This window comes from Gavialis gangeticus, unplaced genomic scaffold (assembly GCF_001723915.1).
Source record: "Gavialis gangeticus isolate Ggan-Ray unplaced genomic scaffold, GavGan_comp1, whole genome shotgun sequence".
Lineage (NCBI taxonomy): Eukaryota > Metazoa > Chordata > Crocodylia > Gavialidae > Gavialis > Gavialis gangeticus.
Window position 1 is genome coordinate 13,175,426 of NW_017729009.1, and position 24,444 is coordinate 13,199,869.

A 24,444-nucleotide genomic window follows, 5' to 3' on the forward strand; every position below is an offset into this window, starting at 1 on the left:
ACGCTCCCCAAAATCTGATTCTGTCTGCATGTAAAAAACAAGAAGTCATCATCCAGCGATCAGTCTCTCTTTTATTCAGCACAGAAATATCTTGTAATGCAGTGATTACGGGGATGAGATGGGTTCTCTCAAATCAAGTTGTTTAGCTGAGCGGTTCCTAAGACTCTCCAAGAGCAGACAGATCTCGCAGCCCGCCAGCTCCCAAAATAGGGCATACATTGCAGAACAAAGACTGGGAAGGAGACACAATAGGCAGCTGCAGAGAACAAAGCAGGAGCAGCTTCAGCCGTCAGCATTCGTTACAGAAAATGCTTTACAGTACAAGGGATGGGAAGCTGGCAGGGCTGTGGAGCATGGTAATGAACTTGGGTCTGGAGCAAAGGATGTGAGGTCCCATTGACAGACGTCCAGTGCGGGGAGCCAGCAGGACAGCTTTTCCTTGGCCTTCCCATGTTATAACTCCATTGGAGAGAAACCCAGCTCATTACAGCCAGATTGCCACCATCTACCGTCTACAGAGTTGAAGTGCACCGGGTTCCCAGGCATGTCTCACAATGCTGCTTCTTGCAGGGCATCTTAGAAACGCGCTGGGAGCTTTTCAAGACAATACGGTAGACGCTGCTACAATGGGAAGCCTTAACAAAGGGCAGGATGAGCATCAGCTACACCAGCTTCCTAACATGGGCTGCAAGGATTATTAACCCTGTACTATCAGATGGGGAAGGTGAAGCAGGGAGATTGCACCACCTGCCCAAAGCTGGACAGAGAGTGCAAGTGGCAGGCTCCCCACCTTACATTTGGTCACTAGCCCAAGCATCTTCTCAACAGCAGGCAAGGAAGCAGCCAGGCTCTTCGATTATATGTCAGATGCTCAGAGCTTTGTTGCACAGAGGCTTGGAATAATTCATTAAAAATTTACACTGGGTTAGATAACCTAAGAGCCCTTTTCTCCCCCTCTTTATTCAACTGCATGGGATTAGTTCGTGTTTATGCAGTGCCAGAGAGGCGGGCAGTGTTCGTACAGACAGACCAAAATATTGGCAAGTTTGCAATTTATTTTCCAAGAGCAAAATAAAAATGATGTTATTTTTGTATTGTCTAGTGGCTGGAGCATGGGCTCGCTTCCTGATGCTGCAAATAGCCTCCGGCAAATCACTTGTCCCCCTGTGCCTCAGTTTCTCCACCAGTAAAATAGGGATAGTGATGTTTGGCCCCCTTTATAAAGTGCTTTCAACTGATTCTGATAAGTAGTAGAAGAGGCAGATATTATCACTAACTATAGGCTCAATGCACAGGATGTTGCTGTAGCCCAAATCTTTCCTGGATGCCAGAGGCCGTTGAGCAGCGGGGTTTACCTTCAGCTTTCTGTAGCTATGCAGGCCAGCAGGGAGGCTTGTACCTACATCCAGACTCTCCCAGAGTCCTTCATCTTTCATTTTATTTCTCATCCAAGCCTTTCCAGAGCAACCTAGGGCTGCAATCTGGGCCCTCTGTTTCTGTGCATACCCCCAGGGAGAGCAAAAGGACTCGTTGGCACTCTATTGAACTATACCTCTTTTGTATCGTCCTCTGCTCCTTTGAGTCCTGCTGAACAGAGCACCAGGTATTGAGTAGCTCCATCTGCCGGCTGCCAGCTTAGTTTTATACTGTTGTGGTTCACCTCGGATGCTCTCAAGGAAACAGGGGGAGGCAACGGTACTGAAGGGAAAAAACAGGACAGAAAGTTTTACAAGAAGCAGTTAACTCTCTCCCCGAAGAGTCAGAGACACCAATCAAAGTGACACTACAGCAAAACAGAAAGAAAATATTTTAGGAGAGGATATAGGTATAATAGAATAGCAAATAGAGGCCTGATTCTTTGGAAATTGAAAGTTTTTAACATCTGGAGTAAAGAGACATGCTGAGACCAGACATGATGTGTCCTTGCCCTGAGACCCGTTAAACGCCAAATCGTTAGCCAGGATAAAAATTCTTTAGTGCTATCTTGTGCAGGAGCAGGAGTTCAAAGTGTGCAAAAAGGTATCAAGACTTGGGATCCTTGGGCAGGTGTCAGGGTTAGATAATTGGTGGTCTGAGACCATTGTCTATGAGGCTGACCACAGGGCTTTAATACCTCCTAGTGCTCCCTACTGTGTCTCTGGTCTTGCATGTTGGTGCTCTATGTTGGAGTGGTGGTTGCCTCTTGGCTGACCCAGGGGGAATCAATCCTGCAAACACCTAAAGCTGCAATCCTGCAAACTCCTAAAATCCTGCAAACTCCTAAAGCTAAAAGCATGAGCTGCTGTTACCTGAGCTCCAGTCAAGGTGCCGTTATGGGTGTGGACTGCAGCATCTCCGGTCTTCTACCGATCTGGCATTGAGCATGTCTCATAACACACACTCCCCAGCTAATTACCTTTGCACTGCCTTTTCTGTGGCTTGTTTCAATTATCACATAGCAAGGGAACACCACAAAGTCTGAACCTTTTGAAATCAGAGTAGCAACAGGTGCACAACCCTAAAGAAATCTTAAAAAGAAGACTTGGAGGGGATATGAGCTCCTCATTTCCAGGCACTTGATGCCACAAAATTCCCTTGAGAGGGGATGTCATTCCCTTATGAGTTAGCACGCTGTAGCCCAGAAACAGACAAGCATTCAGAGCATGGGATAAAGATAACAAAAGATTAATTCATAGATTTAATTAAGATAGACATAATTAAAAAAAAAAAAAAAGCCAACAGAAAGCTTAAGTTAAATCCAATGCATTTAGGTAATGTTGCTTCTTCTTGCCAGAAAACTAAATAGCTAATTTACTCCCCAAAAGGAAACTCATTCTTTTTTACAGTCAAGCATCTTCTCTATTTAAATTTACTGAAACGAAATTCCTGAAGTCTTTATTCCTCTCTTAGATAGATGACACCCCCTTCGACTTCAGGGAGGATTTTCCCCAAGATGTCAAAATTAAATAGAAAACTGTCCTAATGAAGTTTTCCTGACCAATTTTTGCTGAAGCACTGTGCCTGAAGAGATCAACCCAGGAAGACATTGTTTGCAAAGAGGAGAGTGAAGATGTTTGGTGTATCAGAAGAGAAAGGATACTCAACTCAGGGGAAGGCAAAATGGAAGTCAAAATAAGGGCTACAGACAGGGATGTAGGATGCAATGGGAATGGGGGCATGAGAGGAAGAAATGGAGATGCAAAAGGGCTAAAAGTTGGAGAGAGATTTGCTTGGAATCAATGAAGATCCAGTGATCAAATCCAAGGAAGATACTGGCATTTCTGGGGAAAAAAGGACCTGGCTAACATACATTAGCTCATCCACCTAGCTTTCCACCCACAACCTACATGTCAAGGCGATGCCTCTCAACCCCTCTCTCACCATATTCTCATAAAGAGGAAACATGGAGACCAGATATTCTGCGTGCAAAGTCAAGTTGACAAGCCGCGAAGAGGTGGCCACCCCATCTAGACCAACCTGAAGACATAAAGAGTAAGGACTCATTTGCTCTAGAGCTGAGAAAGCAAATCAGACACACCAGCACCCACAACACCAATTGCTGCTCAGCTGAGGCTACCCCCTACTACTAGCCATCGTCACTGGAGATGCAATTCTACCACACTCCAAGGGAAAAAAAGCAATAAAAAGACTTCAAAATATTGTTTAAAAGAGAGGCTTCAGCCAATTCTGTCCCCACTGAAGCCAACAGAAACCAAATCATACAGCTTTTTGGTCTGCTTTTCTAATTTGCGGTCTCCCTCTACCATGGGTCACTGGCTCTTGCTTTAGGGGACGTTGGTGACATCAGCCGCTGCTGAGAGGTGGCTGGGTTACTTAGATTAGTCATATCAGCCCACTTGCGGCTGAAATGGAAATAAAAGAAGAATAACATCAAATATAACCCTGACCTTAAAAACATTGCGTGGCAGTACACCAGAAGACATAGCTCTAAGCAAACACTGAGCCAGGAGTGAGGTTACGGGCCAAGAGGCTGGGAACCTCTCTCCTCCCAGCGCCTAGAGAATGAGCAGTCGCAGAAAATCCTATTAACAGAAGGAACATGCCAAAAGAGCCTGGCAGTTATTCAGGGAATCACAAGCCAGGGCTGTCAGCCCAAATTAATATCTAAGGGCAAAACTGGGGAAGGAATATGCTTCCTGGGCAAAAGTCTATCCAGCTCCATTGAAGCCAATTGTGTTATTCAAAAGAAACAGAGGCAGCATCTCTCTGTGCTACCGTAAGCGAGGAACCAAACATTTCAGGCTTGTAACAAATTATCACAAGTTCATTATCTGCGGGATGCTGAACAGACGAAGGGAAGGGACCTGTCAAAATAAACTTCTAATTAAAAAGAGAGTTTGCAAGTGAGTGAGCAGAGCAAAACAGAGGAGCTGGGAAGTGGCAAAACTAGTATGAATGTGACCAAGGGCAAAGCAAGGCTTGTAGCTAGTTGGTTCTGCGGTTTCTATTCAGGAGGTTTTATTAATGAATACATTCATCGATTTCTTGTTGTATTAATGAATAATGAGACAAAGCATCGATTCACTGATTTCTTATTGCTTTGTCTCATTAACTTGTTGCATCCAGTGAGATGAAGAGATTGCTGAAGAGTGAAGCAAGATTGATGAAGAGAGTGACTTTCAGCCAGCCTACATTAAGTATCTTCCCCCCTATTGATTTCCAGCAATAATTGGATGCATAACTACCTTTCGCGTCTTCGAGAGATCTCCCCAAGAGTGTACTGAAATGTCAAGCCATTGTGTGGTGGATCCAGCCAGCTCGTATATCAAGTCACAAGCTGATTTACCTCCTTGGGGCTTCCACCCCTGGAAGGATAATAGACAATCGTGTATTTCTTTGGTTGCCTTAGGGGAGGACTCCAGGTAGGATGCATGCTTCGGGAGGTCACTTCTGATATATGAAGGTCAGGGGGTTCAAATGGGGTCCAGTATGAGCAGGGGCAAATTTCACAGGACTGCCTAAGAAGCCAGAATGTGGTTACCTTCCCATAATGCCTTTTCTGCCCATGTATATTTTCTAGCTCATAAATTAGTGATATGTTCTAACCAAGTTACAGACTTCTTCCCTCAAAAGTATGGAAAATGATCCAGCCAGCCACCCATGAGATCAACTCTGCAAAGTTGGGCGTGGGGAAGAATATAAATATTCCGCTGAGAACAAACTGTGTACCTTGTAGGATGCTGGCAACATATTTTAAATCTGAGCGTGAATCATTGCCATTGATTCAACAGATGGCCCAGGCCTTTGCCAGTTCCAAAGAGTTAGACAAATTGAACAAGCAAACGTAATTTTAAAAAGCAGCCCATTTTCTCGGGGCTAACTTGCGTTTGCCTTAATTATAGCAAACAAGTATGGATTAATTGAGATGAGTCAATTTATTTTGCTGGAATTTTAAATCCACTTGAATAAAGCTGTGTTCGAAAGTTAGATGCTCCCATTCTGCATATGAAAAACGATGAGAAAAAATGAGCAGGGAGAAAATATTATAACTTTGTGCAGGGAAGAAGGAGGGCTGTGTGTATATTCCTGGGCATCCGGCTTACCATTTCATCTTCGATCCCTAGTTCATGGCACCAACTACAACCCCCACAAGTGTTTTTTACTTGCATATCCCCTGCAGTTTAAATTATAGCTGGAGATAGGTTCAACCTTAATCCTCCTGCAGTCCCTCTCTCCAAGAACCCTTTAAAAGCCCATTGTGTTCATCAACAGATCCCTTGTTTCTTCTGACATCTCAGCAATGCACTCAGGAGGCAGTAGTACATCCCAGAGGAGGTCCAGGAAGGAGGATGCATTTATCCTTCCTTCACAAAGAGAAGTATACAATTGAAGGGAGAAATCTTCTTTTTCCCCTCCCCGATGGTTTATTGTGACTATTATTTCCTTGCAGTACTACCTCCTGAGTGCTTGCTTTCCAAATGCAGAGAGTTTCAATGAGGGGAACCAACTCGTGGCCAAGGAAGAAGAGTTGAGCCAAGGCAGGGAACACAGACAGCGAGTGGGGCTGAAGGGCAAAGGAGGTTTCACCTCACCTGTGTTTTCACTCTTGCTCCTCTCTTTGATCCTGCTGCACAGGACCTGGGTGAGCCTGCTGACCAGCGAGCTGAGCAGAGGGAAATCCAGCACGTTGTACACCGTGAGCTCTAAGGGCTCCGAGGCCACCTGCCTCAACTCTGCCTCATCTGCATTTTTCACCCCTGCAAACACAAAGTGCAGACAGCAAGTCAGCGGAGACCTCCTGGGTAATGCTAGAGATAGACAGGTCTTCCTCCTACCATTGCACCCTCAGCAGGGACTGGACACAACTGCAATGACTGTGCTCACCTGGTGGCCATGTGGCCTGGCCACCCCCATGGAGGGAACTGCTCTGCAGTGTCCCCAAGGCTTGTCTACAATCCAGACCAGAAGAAGCATATCTGGATTGTTTTTTAACTCTGCAGAGTCAATGGGGTCTTCAGTGGCCCAGAGTGATCCTGGTGAAGGCTCACTGTATTCCCCCTCCATCACATTGCACCTGGCGGCACTAGGCAGGAGGATGATATTGTTACGCTAATGGACAAACACCGCTTAGATGGACATCCATGAATGCAGAAATAATTGTCTGTTATTTACAGGGCACCAGCTTTCCCCACCAGGGATCAGTTGTCCATCACAATATTGCATTCCTCTTCAGCAGCACGGGTTGCGTCTTCCTCCTTCGTTACATTCACTGCTCACGGATGTCAATGATCCCACAAGGTTCAGGACAGTGGGGAATCAGCTCCACTTCTTATGGCCCTTCAAATGCCTCCTGGCACATTAAAGAGACAGAGATCCTCAGGTGATGTCAAGTGGTGCATGCCCAAAGAGATCACTACAGCTGCTCCAAGGGACGTCCAGAAGGGATGTGGCCACTGGTCTGCAGTTCTCTGGGAGTAATTCTTACCTGAGATGTCCTTTGGGTAACAGGCATAAAGGAGCAAGCACCAAAAGGGATGTTGCATGATCTTAAACATTGTACACGTATTTCCCAACTCTGGCAGGCCTAGAAATAAGATCAAACCAAAACCTCACCACTTAAGCCTTCCTGCATGTTGGGAAAGAGCCAGGCTTGAGCTGCCTGGCTGGGCCCCGGTTGACCTGGGATCCACCTCCATAACTCCTTGCCATGTTATTCAGGGAGGTGAAGGGCATGTTTACACAGTGACACTCAGCAAAATTAAATCCGAATGAACTTTTAAAGTGGATTAATAACCCACACTGCACTCTTCTGAAGGTGCCCGCTGTGGACACGTGTATATGGGATTTTAAATGGCCTTAATTTGATTTATTTTAATTCATTTTGAGGTAAATTAAGCTAAACCAAATTGAAGCAAGTCTCATACTTAACAAGATTGTCCGAGGGGGACTGCAGTTTAAGTAATCCACTTTGATTCCTAATTTTAGTTAATTCAGATTAGCGTTCCCAGATGTCCCTGTGTAGACAAATCCCTAAAAGAACGTTCTTCTTACTTGTTCAGCAACCTTATTACTTAGCCTCAGGAGGCAGCTTCTCATCATTATTCAGCCAGCTGTGCCTTACATGTCCTTCTCGTGGCAAATTAAACCCAGGGGGCCTGTAGGGAAATACAAATAGTGCCAGATAGGAAACAAAGGCAAAGAAGAAAGAGTGAAGCACACATCTATGCAGCTCATTAGAAGTGTTCGTGTCATAATATTGATACGTTGCATCCCTGGCTGCACCTTGCTGCACATCCTCGTGGAGCTCTGGACAAGCATTCACTCCTATTGCTTCACCGTGAACGAGTACAAATATATCCTCATCTGGCAGATGGATTAGACATGATAAGACAAGAGGCTATGACTGAGTCTATCAGTCCTGGGATATGCCATTGCTTCCATAAACCCATCCAGGGTCCGATTTGGGTGCTGGGACTGTCTCCCCATCACTGGTATCAATGCACATCACTCCCTCTGCACAACGCAGGTTGCTACTCAATCACCCCTGGGAAGCCCAGGGGATGGGGAAAGACAAGGACGGACATATCTTGGGAGAGCAACTCAATTCCACAAAAAGCTTCCTTTTGGCCTTTGCTCCTTTCAACTGATCTCTGCCATTTCCTGCATTATTTGCCTCCTGTCAAGAAGTGAAGAATTTAGCTCATCGGGGTGCAATGGTAGGAGGAAGATGGTGCAGTACCTGATGGGTGCAGTACCACTGCTAGCTGGTGTGAAGAATTTTGCTAGGAAAATAAGACCAGTTTAGTGCTGAAAGCCTTTGCGGTCAGATCAGCCTGGAGTTTGGTCCTCAGGACAAAGCGGCGGCACCTTTTGGTGGCTTTCAGTGTTTTAAGGTTTGCATTGATGTACCCAGGTTACTGAATCAGCACTAGTGCTGTAGCACACTCAACAGCTAGCTGACTCGGGGAAGCTCCCAGGGGAAAAGAGACCTTGCCTTCCATTCCCCCAGCACTCATAGCTGAAGCCACGTTCCTCAATGTCACCAAGGCAATGACGTTTATTTAGACCAGAAAGTCTGGCCTCAGTTCTGAGCAGATGGCTTAAATCCTATTCATCTTCGGAGGCTGTAACTCAGCCTCTGAAGGGCAGAAGCCAAACGACACAGTACTGCAAAGCTGTCCAAGGGGAAAGAACGAGCTAGAGCAAAGGGGCAGCACATGGTCAGACTGGCTTCACATGCACAGATTGGTTTCTCTCTTATCCCTCATATTGAGTGCCTCCATTCAGTGCACTAAGAAAAAGGCATTGCAAGATATATCGCTGTTATAACACCATGCAAAGATTCCCCTTTGATGTACTCGTGCCATAAATGAGCATTGATCGTTTTGGAGGTGATGTTTTAAATATTTGCCTGTTTAACTTTCTCTCTTCTGCGTTAACGCTTCAAAGATTCATGTTGTTGTGCATGAGAGTTGCTCCCTCAGTCATTTCGTGTTTCCCTTTTGGTGTCAGATAGCAAGGGGGAGATAAGGCTAACAGAGGCACTGGCTGTTAAGCAAGTGACTGTAATTCCAGGCAAAGTGCTCCACTGCTGAATGAAATGCAAACTCACTTAATCCCAGATACGTGAATACAGGCATCTACCTCTTAGGCTGGTAGGGATCGTCCAGGTAACAGGTGAGAAACCTTTAATTAACACTAGTCTTTAAAGAAATCTTGCCATCATTAACCATCCCTCGGAGACTCTTTCAGGCGTGGCTGAATGAAGAATGAATTCCCCCCTCTGTTCCTTGTCCTTCCTCGCCATGGGTAAGTGATGTCCTCTGGATAAGATCAACTATATGGGTAGAAATTTCAAAAGCACGGATGCGTTGAGCTGACCCTGCTCCTAGTCAAGTCAAAGGGGAGGTTATCATTACTGCCAGTCAGAGCAGAATTAGGCTCATCCCACCTTGTGCCTTGTACATGGCTGCAACCTCACACGGTGTTCCCTTACCAATAGCAAATATTTCTACGCCCAAGTTTTTCAAGGTCTGGGCAGGCTGGTTGGCATCATCCTGGGACTTTCCGTCAGTCAGGAGGATCACCAGCTTAACTGCCTCCAACCTAGCGCCAGCTTCTGGCTTCAGATTCTGCTCGAGGACGTGAGTCAAAGCGAGACCTGGGGAAGGGCAGGAAGGACAGGGTTAGATCCTAGGAGACGAAGTTACAGAGGTGCCTGTAATTACGGAGGCTGGGCTGGTGTTACCTGTGAACGTGTTGCCTCCTTTATACCGCAGGCTCCTCACTGCCTCCAACACCTCGTCTTTGGTAGCAAACGTGTTCAGGTTCCACTCTGTCCGCGGGTCACCGCTGTACTGCGACAAGCCTGGGAAAAAATCATATATACACATATAAGGCACTCCTCCCCAGCCTGTCAGCAGGGCAATGAGCTTAGTAAACAGAGCACACCGGGTTTTTGTCTATCTACATACATCTATTTGTCTTTATTTCCCTGATGGTCAAATGCAGGCATTGATACCGACCTCTCTGCAATGCTCCTTGATCTCAACAGCATTTTCTCAAGATCGGGGAAGGGGGTTAAATGCTTAGTTCTGGTTTGAAAATTCAAGGCCAATCCTGCACCTGCCAGGAGGGGAAAGATTTTGCACTATCCTGCAACATCCCCTCCTACATCTCTCTTCCTGCATTTTCCCCACTTCCTGGATTTCACCTTCCCCCCTTAGAGTTGCAATGGCTCAGACTTCTTTATGTTGGCCTTTGTGATGCAGCATCTCAGTCTGGGGTGCGCAACTGGGAGCAAAACTTCTCCAAAAGTTGCACCTTTGTGCTGTACATGTTATTGCTTGCAGCCGCTAGAGGTCAGTCCTTTCCATCAGACCTAAGAGCTGTCAACACCAGAGTGCAAGCACCTAAAATGGATAGAGATAAAGAGCAGAAATGCAAGCCCTGAAGCACAGGAATGAGAGCGCCAAGATTTAAAGGGGATGCGATGCTTTCTTTGCCATGTATAATTGTGGCCGTTTAAGTTTTGCCTTGCACCGATGCTTATAAATGTGTTTGTTCAGCCCTGTGAACCCGCAGCAAAAGATCAGCCAAAGATAATTTAGGTGCAGAGAGTTTAGGGGGAGGAGAGGGGATAGGTGAGCAAGCCAAACTCCTCCAAGGGAACATGCCTGAGGGAGAGACTATGGTGGGTTTTATGCCAAGGCTGCAGTCGAGGTAGGGGCCAAGCAAGACTCTTACCTATTTGTATCTTGTCCCGGGCAACATTGAAAGGGGAAATCAAGGTGCTCAGAAACTCTCTGATGAGCCTGAAGTTGTTGCGCCCGATGCTCCAAGATCCATCCACAAGCAGGACAACGTCAGTCATGGCAGAGGAGTCGCACTGGAAGTGAGGGCCTAGGAGACACCATGCTTGATGTTAGGTACATCTATGAAGGGAAAATAGCCTCCGTTCAGCTTGTGGACAAGAATAATGTCTGGGGTTCCACAAAACTGATGCTCCCAGCACAACTGGAAGGAAGCCGTCAGACAGAGGATGGGATGGACCCAAAATGCGCTCTCCTGACCTTGGCTCTAAGTCAATTAGTGACACTAAATACCTGTGCTGCTAACTCAGGCTGTGGTCTGGACACCCACAGCTTTTCAGTACAGCACATGGGGTCCCAGCCCTCTTTTACCTGGATTTGGTCAGCAAAGAAACCAGTGCGATTGAACTCTACGACATGATGGATCACTTGAGCCTGGGGGACCTTTTGATCTCAATGCCTTTTACACATTGCAAGTCTAATACCCATTTCATGGATAGGGAAACTGAGGCACAATTAAAAAAAACAAAACAAAAAAACCAACAACAAAACTTTCCCAGGGCAAAAGAACCATTTTTTCTTGAGAAATTGTCAACAGGAGAAAAGCCTACAGGCTTGTCTGAGCACAAACTCATTTAAGATATCAGCACACAGGAGCACAAGGGTTATGGTCCTGTGGCTAAAGGGTTACGCCTTTTAGGAAGTGTGCCCCTGACTTAGGCACTGCTGGGTGCAAGCTGTCAGCTCAATTACACCGTGGCTCTAAACCAGCGCTTCCTTTTTATCTTGCACTAAATCCTATGGAATTTCAGGCGAGTAGCTCCATCCCACCAGAGATCCCCTATGGGCTATAATTATTTAAATGCTTTCTCTATATTAAATCCAGGCTCTTTCTGCACTGCTGGCATTATACATATGCTCCCCTCCCTCCCTGCCAAGCCTAGGCCTGCAGCTAAGGGGGGATAAGATAAGGCATGCTGTTAATAAACTGTATATTTCCCCCGTTTTGTTTTTTTTTTCCAGGTAAGGGCTTTACTTCTTGGGTGAAGTCCAGGCTGCACATGGGCTGGATGCATTCCTGCTGCATCCCCTGGAGCTGCCATGCGATTGCCAGAGGTTGGACTCGTCCCAGTGAACTGAACCCAGGCATATAGCGATACGTTGGGTTGGTTCCTCCCCAAAAATGTCCCCACCATCATCATTCCCTATTAAAGAGACTGAGGGAACAACAGAATTCAGCATCGCTGCTCTGTGTCCTCACTTTTATCAAGTGAGTGAACTTGAAGTCTAAGTCTAGTGAGGGCAGGGCAGTTAATAGCTTTCCCAAGAGTTAGATTAAATATGGAGGAGCCTGGGCTTTCTTTTCCCCTCCTCACTTAGGTAAAAGCAAGGTGTCTTGCTAGGACGCTGCATTGTTACAAGCTTGGCTGAAGAATACACTTTCTGTCTCTAGCAAAAAGACAACCTCAGAAGACTGGACAGAAACAGTGAAGGAAGCAGGAGTTTGCTTCCAGTGGGATTTTACATCCTTGGTGCTATTTGTTGCATGCCTAGCCATTTTCCACTGTTTAAAGAGAACTGGAGACTGATCCCAATGTCCTTAAATGCACTGTTTTGTTCCCAGGCAGGCAAGGTCTTTTGGGTAGATGTGATCTCTTTTATTAAACCAACTGAGTAGTTGGGAAAAAGTTCCTAGCAAGCTTTCAAGCATAATCACCCTTCTTCAGGCATAGGAAGTCCCTGAGAAGGGGGCTCTCTGAGACTTCCTATGCCTGAAGAAGGGTGGCCATGCCCAAAAGCGTGCCAAGTACTTTTTTTCCAGCGACTCAGTTGGTCTAATAAAAGAGATCACATCTACACAAAAGACCTTGCCTGCCTGTGTCCTTAGACCAACACAGCTACAACCAGAAACCCAGCAACCCGGTTGTTCCTAGAGAGCTGCTAAGATGCTGCAATCATGGGAGCTCTGATCTATCCATCTAGGATGCACTTATGGCCTCAGCACTGGAGGAGCTGAGTGTTTCCTGATCTTTTAATAAATGTATAGTCAGAATTACCCAGGGAAGTAGAAATGTATCTTCTAAATGAAAATAAGAGGACACAGAGAAGGCTTTACCAGAGCAGACTCTGAATCATCCTTCCTCCATCCTTACCACTGAATCATCCTTCCTCCCCAGTATAAGTATGCTGATAGATCTGAGAATCAAGGTGCAAAACTCCCTTCCTTAGTGCCGTTCAATTCAACTCCATTGCTCAGCACACATGATCCTTCGCCTCAGGTGCCTGGTATATTTTTTTTCTACTTCAACTGTTTACTGATGCTTTTTGATTAGAGAAAAAATGAATGGAGAATAGTGAGTAATGAGAAAATGCCCTTTTTGGAAGAAATTTCTGGCCAAGTATCCACATTCGGACTATAGTTTCTGCCAGTCTGCAGTGTTGCAAACATTTCCAGCAATACATGGCAATCTTCCAAATAACGCCCCTATAGATAAAGATAAGCCAAATGATGCCTTCATTCTGGACAGTATTGGTGGATGGGTGCAGGCTGGATGATTTGTCTCTGAGCTGGGTCTAGTGGGCAGACAAGAATGAGATGCCTTAGAGACAGATAATAAACCAGAGATAAGGAATGGTCCCTTTCCTGGAACTGTCAGGAAGAAATCACTCCTCTTTTGGCAGGAGGATCTGTATTTTAAAAGTCAGAGAGGTGTGTAAGAAACTCGCCTCTTCTTAACGTTTCCTTTGTGGGTTTTTCTTTGCTGAGATCTTCTCGCTCAGATTTTGTCTGGCCGTGCTGCGGTGTTTTCATGGTCGTCGGGGTTGCTTCTGTCATGCCTAACCCAGTGCTTGGCTTGCTCTGGGGTTTCTCACTTGAGCTCTTAGATACAGTGGACTTCTGTCTCTTCTTTTCTGGCCTGTCCTTTGCTGCATTACAAATGATCACAGAGAGAAGGCCATTATCCCCAGTGATGTCATGTGTGCAAATGACACCCAACCCCTCCCCTCAACTGTTGCATATTGGCTAAGTGCATCACCTTGCACCCACCTGTCTGCGTGAAGGATTCACTCTGGGCCGGGGAAGATGTCTCTGGCTCCGACTCAGTTGCTGTGTTTCCAAGTGAGGCGAGGCTCTTTTCTGGGCCAGTTGCTGTGTTCCTCCGGTTATTTCGAGCCTGAGAGAGGTTTTTCAGCTCTTCAACTGCAAAAACCGCAGTGGAAGGAGATGGTGACATTGCAAATGGGACCATAAACCTTGTAGCAGCCCGACTGGCTCCATGGACTGCAGACACTAGCTGATTTCCAGGCTCTCTCCCCTCCATCTCCCTGCCCCCGACCAACACCGTCTTGCCCCCCACCCCTTAAGACACAATTGCACAAAAATCACACCCACTGAGGCCCATCTGCAGCCTGCATCTAAAAGCACCCAAGGGATTGACCGAGAGGACACCCACTTATGGGAGGCCAGCGGAGAAAGCAAGTGTCGCATGTGCCACTTACTCACAAATTTCCTCTTGGCAAACAGGGCTTCCTGTGAGCTGTTGAGCACATAGATGTGCAGAGTATATTCTTTTGTGGGGCTCAACCCCCCAACCGTGGCTTTCGGCGTTTTGGTTTTCAGCATGACTTCCTGCTCGGAGTCACCTGGGATGGAGAGATGGAGCAGAGAGACACGGTGGCTCGGACCGACTTCCTAGCTTTTAAATTTAAGGGAGGTGGGGAAATGACTGGAACGAAAAAGAAGCTGACATTTTGATCGAATGAGTTTGGGTTTTGGATCTGGTGGGTCAGGAAAATTGTCAGGCATGTTAGATCTTTTCATCTGGGGACAAGCAAAGTGTTTCCGGTCCAGCCCCTGGACTTCTCATCAGCTTCACAAGGCGCTCCTGGGGGCCAGCCCTTCTGGAAATCGGGTCCTCGGCAGCTAAAGGTTGGGTCCTCAGTATAGGAAGCTCTTCAGTATAGGAAACTGGTTATGAAATCCACCCCCAATGTGGCTTGCCCAAGGTCATAGAGGGAGCCTGTGGCAGAGCAGCTAGGACGTAGGTCTCCCAAGACCACAGTGGGTATGTCCCCCAGCACATCTTCCTCCTCTTCCTCTCAGAAAACCCTGGAGCTGACTCAGTCACTCTGCAGTGCCAATGTGCATTTCAAGAAAGCCCATTAAAAACATGGCCATGCATCCATCTCCTACATAGGGGAGTCTACGATCCCTCTACATGCCTCCCTGTTGTTGCAGTAAGGATGCCATTGGAGGAAATGGCTTTGCCTAATTTCAAATGCACATGGACACACTGGAGGGAAAATCCTGCTGGCCCACTCCTTCGCTAGCCCAGGGTGCTGCTGTCATGGGAGCAGGCTGGAAGCAGACTAGAAAGGGGAGATCAGGCCATGGTGGCGGCTGTGTTATGGGCACTGTCAGCAGCTCCCAGTGCTGTTATTGCTAATGGAGCCGTCAGCAGCTTGGTGGTGGCATGTGGCTGCTCTGAGCAGCTGCATAGGAGGCAAAAGCCCAAGGTGGCCACTGCCTGCCAGTCAGGAGCTTGCAGGCTGAAATGGCATCTCCCTGCTGGGAGACTTCCCAGGCCCAGTCCTTCTTCTTCTTGCTGCAGGGACTACCGACCTCAAGCAATGCAGTTTGTGATGCCATAGGACTCCATCCCAGCAGCATTATATCCCCAGGAAGCGCTCACTCGAGAAACGCTGCCTCCACTAGCTACTACTTATGAATGGCCTTTCAGCCGGCGATGCAGAGCGATGGCATGTAGGCATCTGGCCTCACTGTCATGCCGCTGGCCTCCTGCCTTTCCTGTACCAACATGCCAAGAAGCTGTGGAGCAGAGACAGCCAGACCAACGAGCAACCACAGAAATGGTGTACATTTGCAAATGAGGCAGAGGGATGGGATTCAGTAACAAGAAAAGCAGATGCCTGCAGAGCTGTACGGACATGACCTGAAGTAATTTAGGGGTAGAGTGGTCAGGTGTTTTCTGACGGGAGCATGACAGGGAGATGCCAGCTATTTTTTGGCAGGAGGACGGTGCCTGCAGCTTTCCTCATTCTCCCTCCCCAGCCCTGGAGCAGGGTTTCATCAATGATTTGTGATTGCTGCCTAATGGCACATGCATAGTCTGCAGGGTCCCAGAAGGGTCTCCCATCACGCAGGCCTGGCAGGAGCCGGGGAAGAGGGGTGAGAGGGGCTCAGCTCTGGCTCAGCCAACAGGGCACACAGAGCTAAAAGCAGGATTGCACAGGCTTATCCACCAATGGGCAGGCACACATGCCATCCTGGCTTCCCTGGACTTCCATGCCAGAGCCTGGGACAGGGACAGCCCTATTTGAAAGCCAGGTAGGAGTAAACTAAACTTCCTCCATCTGCTTTGCTTTCCAGCCTGCTGTAGGTCAGGAGCAGAAGGCACCAGGCAAAAACAAAGCACTTTCCAGATTGCTCAGCCCCTACCTACATGAGGAAATGTGCCACTAATGGCAGGAACAGCCTGAGCTGCAACTTTGGGGGTGTCTGAGGAAGAAAAGGGAAATGTCCCACTCTCATTCAGGGACCACTGTCCTGCCTCACTGCTTGTCCTATTGCACTGCTTTGCAAAAATGTTCAGGCAGAGAGACCCTGGGAGATGAGGGCATGCAGCGCCATGCAGGGTGAGGCCCAGGGAACTGGCCTGGTAATTAGCAGTTACCTTCTTACTCAGTTTGATTGCTCCATCATTTCCTATTACCTGTCACTTTTCCTGCTTTCCCTTACTGACGGACTCTCCCACTCTGCTCCTCACAAGATGCTCACTCTCTCACGACTGCGCTGCACTTTCTGACATTGCTCCTCAAAGTAGACTCAGCTGCAATTCCTTTAGTATCTTGCCCCCTCACCCACTCCCTTCCAATACCTATAATCCCCTTTTCAGCACCTCATTAGGGGTCTGTTACAGGAATACCTGTGGTTGCTACATCTAAAGCAAACAGCGGTAAAAGAATCTCGAAACATTTGATTGATTTGTATGAGCATTTAATCACGAGGAATTATTCTCCCCCACTAAAAGTGGCGCATCGCCTCTCGAAATCTTGGATCTCATCCATCTATATTTCACAAGCATGTTACTGGCTTAACTTTCTGAAATGACATGTCTGCATTTTTCTACATTTGATTAACCAAAGTAAAACCCTAGCAGCAGCTGAACTGTTTACAGCGTATATGTATTACCGGAGAGGCAATCTTGGTAAAGATGAAGACTTTTGTATCTACTTCTGTAGTCTGGTTTTGAGATGCTGTCATTCCCGGGATAGGTGCAGCCAAGGGGTATGTAGTCCCTGCAGAATTCAGCCAAGCTCCTAGGCTGCTTTTTAATCCCACTTCCCATCCCTGGCACTGCCAACAACACAGAGAAGCCTCCTACCCAGGTTTGGAGGTGCTTTAAAATGGGGCTGGGTTTAACTTTGCATTGTGCCATTTAGGTTTGACTAGATCGTGGCTTTGCGTGGACACTCACACCAGCTGAGGCTAACCCAAGTTCAGATTCAGGGAGGTGTGCTTCACAGCATTTCAATTTTGATGAATCAGCTTTCTTATTTTGTTTTACCCAAAAACACAGACAATTCCCAACCAGCATCAATTCTGTTCTCCAGGGAGGGTGAAGAAAATTATTGAGGTTATCCCTAAAATAAATTGTGGCAGCCTCCCACTCAGTACCGCAGGGCGGCAATTCTAACAAAGAGCAAAGTGAAGGGGAAACTCACGATGCCCCATGATGTGTCCAGCCAAAAACTTCCTGCTAGCATTAATCTCTGCCAAATCCAATCCAGGTACTGTAAGTACATACCTGCCATGGGCTTCACTCGAACCTTGTACCCAATGATGTTCCCTTCAGTCTCTTTCCATTTCATCTGTAACCTATCTTCAGACAGGACTGTCAGCTTTAACCGGCTTGACCCTGGAGGAGAAAGAGGAACATATGTTATCTCATGTCCAGAGTCGCCTCTGACAGCTAGACAGTCAGACAGCCTTTGCCACTTAGTTTATTGTGCGTGGTTTCCTTTGATTCTGGGAACTAAGGTCCTTTTAGCCAATTTTTTCTTCCCCTCGTCTCCTGGGGAATCTACTTGTCTCTTGTGGCTCCAGCTGGGCAGCACTTTCAGGAGTTAGTCTTAAGCAGGGGAGGGTTTTTCACTCTCTTGTGACTCCATGCATCTTTGCAAACAGCAGAAGCAGCCCAACTGGGAAGGGTAGAGCAATGCTGCCTGTGGGGCCATCTTTGCATGCCCTAGATTCAGAAGGCAACAATTCCCCATCCCCAGGCTTTTGTGCTAATGTGTGCTGCAGCCCCAGGGTATCCCCATGCCCGCCGCTCTGGCATTAGGAATGAATCAAAGCAATGGACTTCCGCTCATTGAAAAGTATCAACTATAACTCATTTGGGAGCTGCCAAGGTGCACTGAGATCGTGGGCTCCATAACTCTGCAGAAGGTGAATTTCATAGGCAGCTCCGAGGCCAGCTGGAGTTAGAAATGCAAAGCCTGATAAAGTGTAAGTAATAGCCCCTGACAGGACCATAACTCACAGGCACCAGCATGTACCAGCCTCAAAACCTTCTGCTGCTGCAGAGAGTCAGCAAACTGAAAATCAAGAGAAAGAACAGCGGATTGGTAGAAAAGAGATGGATTTATGGTGTGCTGGGCATGGGCACACTCCCACTCCCCTACTCTCCGTTTCACAAAGGTTTCCTGTCTTGCAATCAGATCTCTAAAGACATGTGGCTCTTAAATGACTCTTAGCTCAAATGTACACAACAACATACAAATGTGGCCCACTTAAACATTTCCGTGTGATAGGAGGTAGAATGGAAACCAAAGGAATTTAGAGCCCTCAACTTTAACACATCACATAAAATGCAACTTGTTCAGCAGGTTTCCACCACAGCATCTCCAAAATGCAACGTGTGCAAACATGTGCACACCACCGCCCACCTATTTTGCATTTGCTCTTGGCATTGGTGCAAATGCCGACTAGTTACTGTTGATATGTACGCCGACGACTGATGATAGTTATTCGTGTACATGATAACCAGAGCTGCACAGACCATGTGCAAATTAGAAATGCATTTAATTATGTGCAGGATTTGCACACAGAAATGCTGTAATTGAAGACGAAAAGGCACTGAATTGTGTGTGAATCGTAGTTGTACGGACAACGACCCATTTTGCAAATACAAGCATAGGCCTTTGCTCATTTTGCACGTTCAGATTAGAGAAGCTCACTGAAATGTGGGCAACAATTAATAATATTCCTGAGCTGTGACCACAGCACAGGTTTGACTCTCCCTTAGAAAGCTGTCTAGGAGTGCCTTTCCCCCTCCCTTCCTTCACGTTGACCCGCAGGCTCCTCCATTTTCCGCATGCATGTCTCATGCCCCGAGAACACAGCCCCGACCTAAAATGACTCCCATCCAAATGTCTTTTTGCCACGTTGCCGAAACCCAACATCTGTGCCTTACCCTTTCATTTCAGAGACTTCCTGCAAACTTCTCCGCCTACAGACAACTATTTTGGGGGAACAAGGCTCAGATTCACATGTCGCCCAAGGCACAAACAAAGGGGAAGAGAGAAAAAGTGCAGGAGGGGAGTGCTGGGTGGGACTGGTCCCGGAGTCAAGTGTGAGAAGAAACGGTTAAAGGCGGTGGAACAATGGTGGGATTCAGAGCCTGATGAAACACAGCGCTGTCTCTTGCTGGACACGTGCTGGCCAGCTTTTCAGCGGTTACTCTAGGACCCCAGAAGTTAAAAGGCAAAAATGTCTGCAGACAAATATGACAGCAACAAGGGTCTCTTCAGCTCTATTCTATTCCAGATGCAAATGAGATCCCATGCCATGAAAGCCCCACTGTTCATCTACCCTATGTTGCATGTGCACTATTTGCTAGTGTAACCTCAGCTCTAAATGACTTGCAGTTACACCCAGACTCTCACTGGGTGCCCTTGGCTGGCTCTGGTCTGGAGGTTTCCCAGGATGAATATAGCTCCCTTTCAAATCCGGAAGCGTTGTCTAAGAAACCCGAGCACTAGGCATTTATAAGGAAGATTATGGACCTGACAACCAGCACGAGTCTCCTTCATACAAGGGGAAGGTGCAAATGGTTACAAAGGGGACGGTTACGAGCTGGCACGTCACAGAGGCTTTCTCTGTATCGGGCGCGTGGATAGGGGATCTGAGGACAGGTTCAAGGATGGCAGGTGCATATGAAACTACTCAAAACTACTGGTCTAATCCCATTGCTACTTGTCTTCCCAGAAGGTGACTTTGTAACAGACCTCGGTGTCATTTCCCTGCATGCCGCACGTTCTGGAGTTGCAGAGACCTGGGTTTTGATACTAGACGCTGAATGCCACATGTAATCAATCCACTAATTACCAAAGCTCCTTTCTAAAGGAGCATTCAGGATATCTGACCAAGGCAGCCCTACAAATGATATGACACTGAGACAAACAGGATATGCTTTGATCTCGTCCAGGAGCAAGATCCCAGAGGCTTGGCAGCTCTTTCCCACCGTTGGATTTATCTCTCGCACTCAGCGAGAACAGCTGCAATATAACCCGCTCGCTACTTTGCATTTCAGCCTCCTTATGTTCCTACTGCTTCATGCATCCAGCAAAATAAGTATGAATGGAGACTGCCATAAAAGATGTTCCTCCACATCCCAAGTGATACCATAATCATGAGCTGTTTCAGGGATTCCCTCCAACAATTTTGGAGGTGCTCGGGTCCACCCCAAAGCACACAGAGAATTTTCTTTTTAAGTATCAAAAGTGTTTGAAGAAGATTAGGCAATTCATCAAATTAGCACCATCGTTACCTCTGATCATGCAACAAAGCATACAACCAATCAATGGGACGATTTGGGCAGCCGCCAGTTTTGCAAACCCAGCCTCAGGTATGAAGCTCACCTTGATTTTCTCCCTACTCCTTCATCAATCACCAGTGAGAAAATTTGTGAAACTCCTTGAACAGGGAAAAAGAGAATTGAATTTTCTCCTGGGGATGGGTTCCCTCTGCCATGTCAGTAGCAGCAATGTAAGTAGAGGAAGGGAGTAAGGTTTTTTGTCACTTCTGTGCCCAAAAAGGCCCCTGAAAACTCCCGCAAAACCCATGGATCACTCTCATTTGCCTTCACCTTCCTTCTCCCACCACCTAGGAAGGTCATCACAGAAAAGGGGGTCTTTAAGAGGAGGTTTGACATCTACTTAGCTGGGGTCATTTGAGCCCGGTTTTTCTCTCCTGGCCAGGGCAGGAGGTCGGACCTGATGATCTACAAGGTCCCTTCTGACCCCACTTCTATGAATCTATGAAAAAAGCAGGCTCTTAAGGAAGTAGCTCTACTGTCCATCATTAACCTCACCCTGTTCAGAGCAGTTCCCCTAAGCTTTGTATGTAGCCTTGCTGTGACTGCTCACACCGTTAAAAGAAAAATCAATAGAAGTGAAAATAAGAGAGACTGCTGACGACTCTTGTTAACAGGAAGCAGAGGAAGACATCATTGTGTAGCCTGGATCTATCTGGTACCTACGGTAATGAAGACCATTGGCCTCTGAGTCCCCTACCTTAGAAGGCCGGGATATTGCTTTTGCATAGCAAAGATGGTGCAACTCCAGGGTGCAAACCGTCACAAGTCCATGCGTGGACACCTGTATTGAGTGTATATGTAAGCAACCTGCTGGACGCTCTTTAGGAACCAGAGACCCCAGTGCTCCTCCTTCCTCTGCACTGAGACATGAAATGCCACCGGGCAAGCTGGCTTGACATGTTTAATGCTGCCATTTGTTTCAGGAAACCGGTCAGAGCAGCAGCCATCAGGCACCCTGTTAGGGGTGTTTGTCTAAAGAGCGAATTACCTGGCACCGAAATAATAACAGGGTTTTGTAACAACCAGGAAAAACTTTGCCTCCTGCCAAGGTAACTCAGACCTTGTCACCAGTCTGGCTGCTGCTTGTTTTAAGAAAGCCGGTATAACCACCGTCATTCAGGGGCTTGGGACAGTGCTGTCTTCCCCAATATGTGAACAGCAATCAGACTGCCATTTCAGCCGTGCCTGTGCCTTGTTTCAAACCAAGGAGCTCCCAGCTGAACTGAGAAAGGCCTTCAGGGCTTACACTTGCCTCAGGTCTTCCAGGCATCCGAAACACAGGTTGGCTTCAATTATAGTTTACAATGCACTGCTTGCTGAAAGATGCCTGGGTGCCAAACAAAGCCGTTTTAACAAATTATCACCTTTGCACGGGGCACAGAGATGTAGCCATCAGCCTCGCTGTCTGTGCAAATACCAGCATGGGAAATGTCAGATGATTATGATTAAAACAGGCCTAATCATGATGCCATTTAAAGAAATAAACAGGCATGATGGGAAGGCCATCGGCCCTGTTTCTTGCATCGAGATAAAAGTCAGGCCCTCAGTTACTTCTTGTGGTAATGAGTTCCACAGACTAATCTTTTTTTGTGTGGAAAACATATTTCCTCCATTTCAGGATGCTCTCTCTGGGATTTTTTTTTTTTTGTGCAAAAATCTAACTAGTCTCAAAAAAGATACCACCTCTACAATGAGTCCTGAACGCTTTTTCCACTAGACCAACATGTCTACAACCTGGATACCTCTCTGGAATGGGCATTCAGATTCATCATGTATTAATCAGAGCCGGGCTAATGACCTGTCTTGGACTAAATCTGCCCAGCTAGTAAACACACTACATTGTTGCAGTCTCTCCAGAAAGAGTCACCTCAGTGCACACCCAGGTGCATAACCCTTATCCCAGGTTAATCAAAAACCTAGCAAAGACATGCTCCAGACTAAAACACAGGTGCTGATTCTCGAAACGGGGATGCCTCCTCCATCAGCAGCACCTGGCAATTTGCAAATAATATGAAAGACTTGTTATGTTGGAGCACTGCGGAGCACATGGGAGGTTGCCAGAGATGTTTTCTGCTCAGGGTGAAATCTTGCCTGCAGCACAGAGGGTGCATTGCCCAAGAAACCCTCTGGGAGAGCTTTTGTCCAGATGCTGCAGTGCGTCCCAGCAGGGCTTCCAGACAGCAGTATTTAGTAATAGTTATGGCACTCTCTCATCCCCCCTTTCAAGCTTCAGTGCAGATCTACCTAGGTGCGAGAAGGCTGCTGCTTATGTGGGCTCTGCTCTCATAAGGACTGGGATATGCACAGGGCCGGTCCAAAGGAAATTGCTGCCCTAGGCAAACGGTGTACCTCGGCACCTCCACTACCTCCAATATAGAGGAAAATAAGAAGTCTAGAATGACCTTTTACGTGTACTTATTTGATATTCGAAATGAACAATACGACAATAAAAACAAAAAATTGTAATGGATTGTTTCACACTTTTCATTAACCTGGAGAGGTGAAAAGCTAGGAGTTGCAATTCTAGCGATCGCTGCTCGGAGGTCTTTTCACAGGTCTTTCTCCCCTTACAGAAGCAAAGGTCTAAGATGGAGCCATAGCCGGCTGGGGCTGTTATTGAGAATGATGCTCCTGTTATTTTGTTCTGCGCATAAATTTGGTGCCTCCCAAATTTTGGCGCCCTGGGCGACCACCTAGTTCGCTTAATGTTTGGACAGGCCCTGGATTTGCAATGGAAGAGAGGGAGGGGATAATCCTCTAACCTGTATCACAAAATGGGCACTCTTAAGGGCCTGATTTTCATTCCACTAACACCTGTGGAAACCAGGCTTTTCCTGTGCTCCCAGCTGTGACCCACATCAAAAAGTTTCCACTACCAGTGCCTATATTCCTTGGCATGGTCTGGAGGCCAATTTCCAAAGTTACCGCCTGCCCGTCAAACACAGAAGTGCTGCCAAGCTGAGTACAACCACATACATGGGCTCAGCCCAGGTAATACCCATTCCCTAAAACACTGCCCCTTTTAAAAGAGGTGAGAAGACAGCTCCTTACCTTGCCCATGCACTTGTCCCGCAACATGACTGGCCACGGTGATCCAGGCAAGAAAGACAGAACTGCAAATCAGCATGATGTCTCGGGCCTGGAGGAAGAGAAACATTTGGAAGAAAAAGGTATAGTAGGTCCCAACACCCCACACAAACCACATTCACCCTAAGGCCGCCGCTGACACCTGTGCTGATGATACACAGGCACAAGCATGACTAGTCAGGAAGAGTTTACCATGTTGTTATAACCCAGAGTGCTTGCTCTGGGCCTGGTTTGATAGGCACTATTGTAGCCATCACCAGATTCAAAAAATACAGGTATATGATGAATGAGAAGAATTAACAACAATGAATCCTACTGCAGAGCAGCAGGCAACCTCTGCAGTCCCTTAGTTTCTCTGACGAAAAGCTGCAGCCCAACTGAGTGACTATATCCTAGCTCCCATCTCTTCTAAGTCAGGGAGCTTCTCTAAATTACTAATGTTATCACTACAACTATCATAAAGTTTCCACTGCTACCTTCCAAGATAAATCTATTCTATCCTCTGGCCTATCACTAAATGCAAATCGATAAGGCTAGCTGAAAGCAGATTTTGGTCCTCCATATCTTTATGTCTTCTTGATTTAATTACAATTATTTTGCTCTTCCAGCACTGCAAAGCTCATACAGGTATGGGGAAGGAGTGGGTGCTATTGCGCTTCTGTTTAAGTCTTATCAGCAAAAAAAAAAAAAAAACACAACCA

General features: G+C 46.9%; 1 protein-coding gene across 1 annotated transcript in view; it reads right to left on the reverse strand.

Annotated features, from left to right (window-relative positions):
• Positions 1-24,444, reverse strand: part of COL20A1 (collagen type XX alpha 1 chain) — an 87,124-nt gene that overhangs the window by 57,222 nt on the left and 5,458 nt on the right. Inside the window, exons 2-11 of the mRNA XM_019510107.1 lie at positions 23,708-23,795; positions 17,582-17,692; positions 14,253-14,396; positions 13,801-13,953; positions 13,479-13,679; positions 10,687-10,842; positions 9,689-9,808; positions 9,437-9,601; positions 6,033-6,197; positions 1,553-1,698 (exon numbers count right to left, since the gene is read on the reverse strand). Coding sequence (XP_019365652.1) covers positions 1,553-1,698; positions 6,033-6,197; positions 9,437-9,601; positions 9,689-9,808; positions 10,687-10,842; positions 13,479-13,679; positions 13,801-13,953; positions 14,253-14,396; positions 17,582-17,692; positions 23,708-23,783 — 1,437 coding nt within the window. The 5' untranslated portion in view covers positions 23,784-23,795. The remainder of the gene's footprint in view (positions 1-1,552; positions 1,699-6,032; positions 6,198-9,436; positions 9,602-9,688; positions 9,809-10,686; positions 10,843-13,478; positions 13,680-13,800; positions 13,954-14,252; positions 14,397-17,581; positions 17,693-23,707; positions 23,796-24,444) is intronic.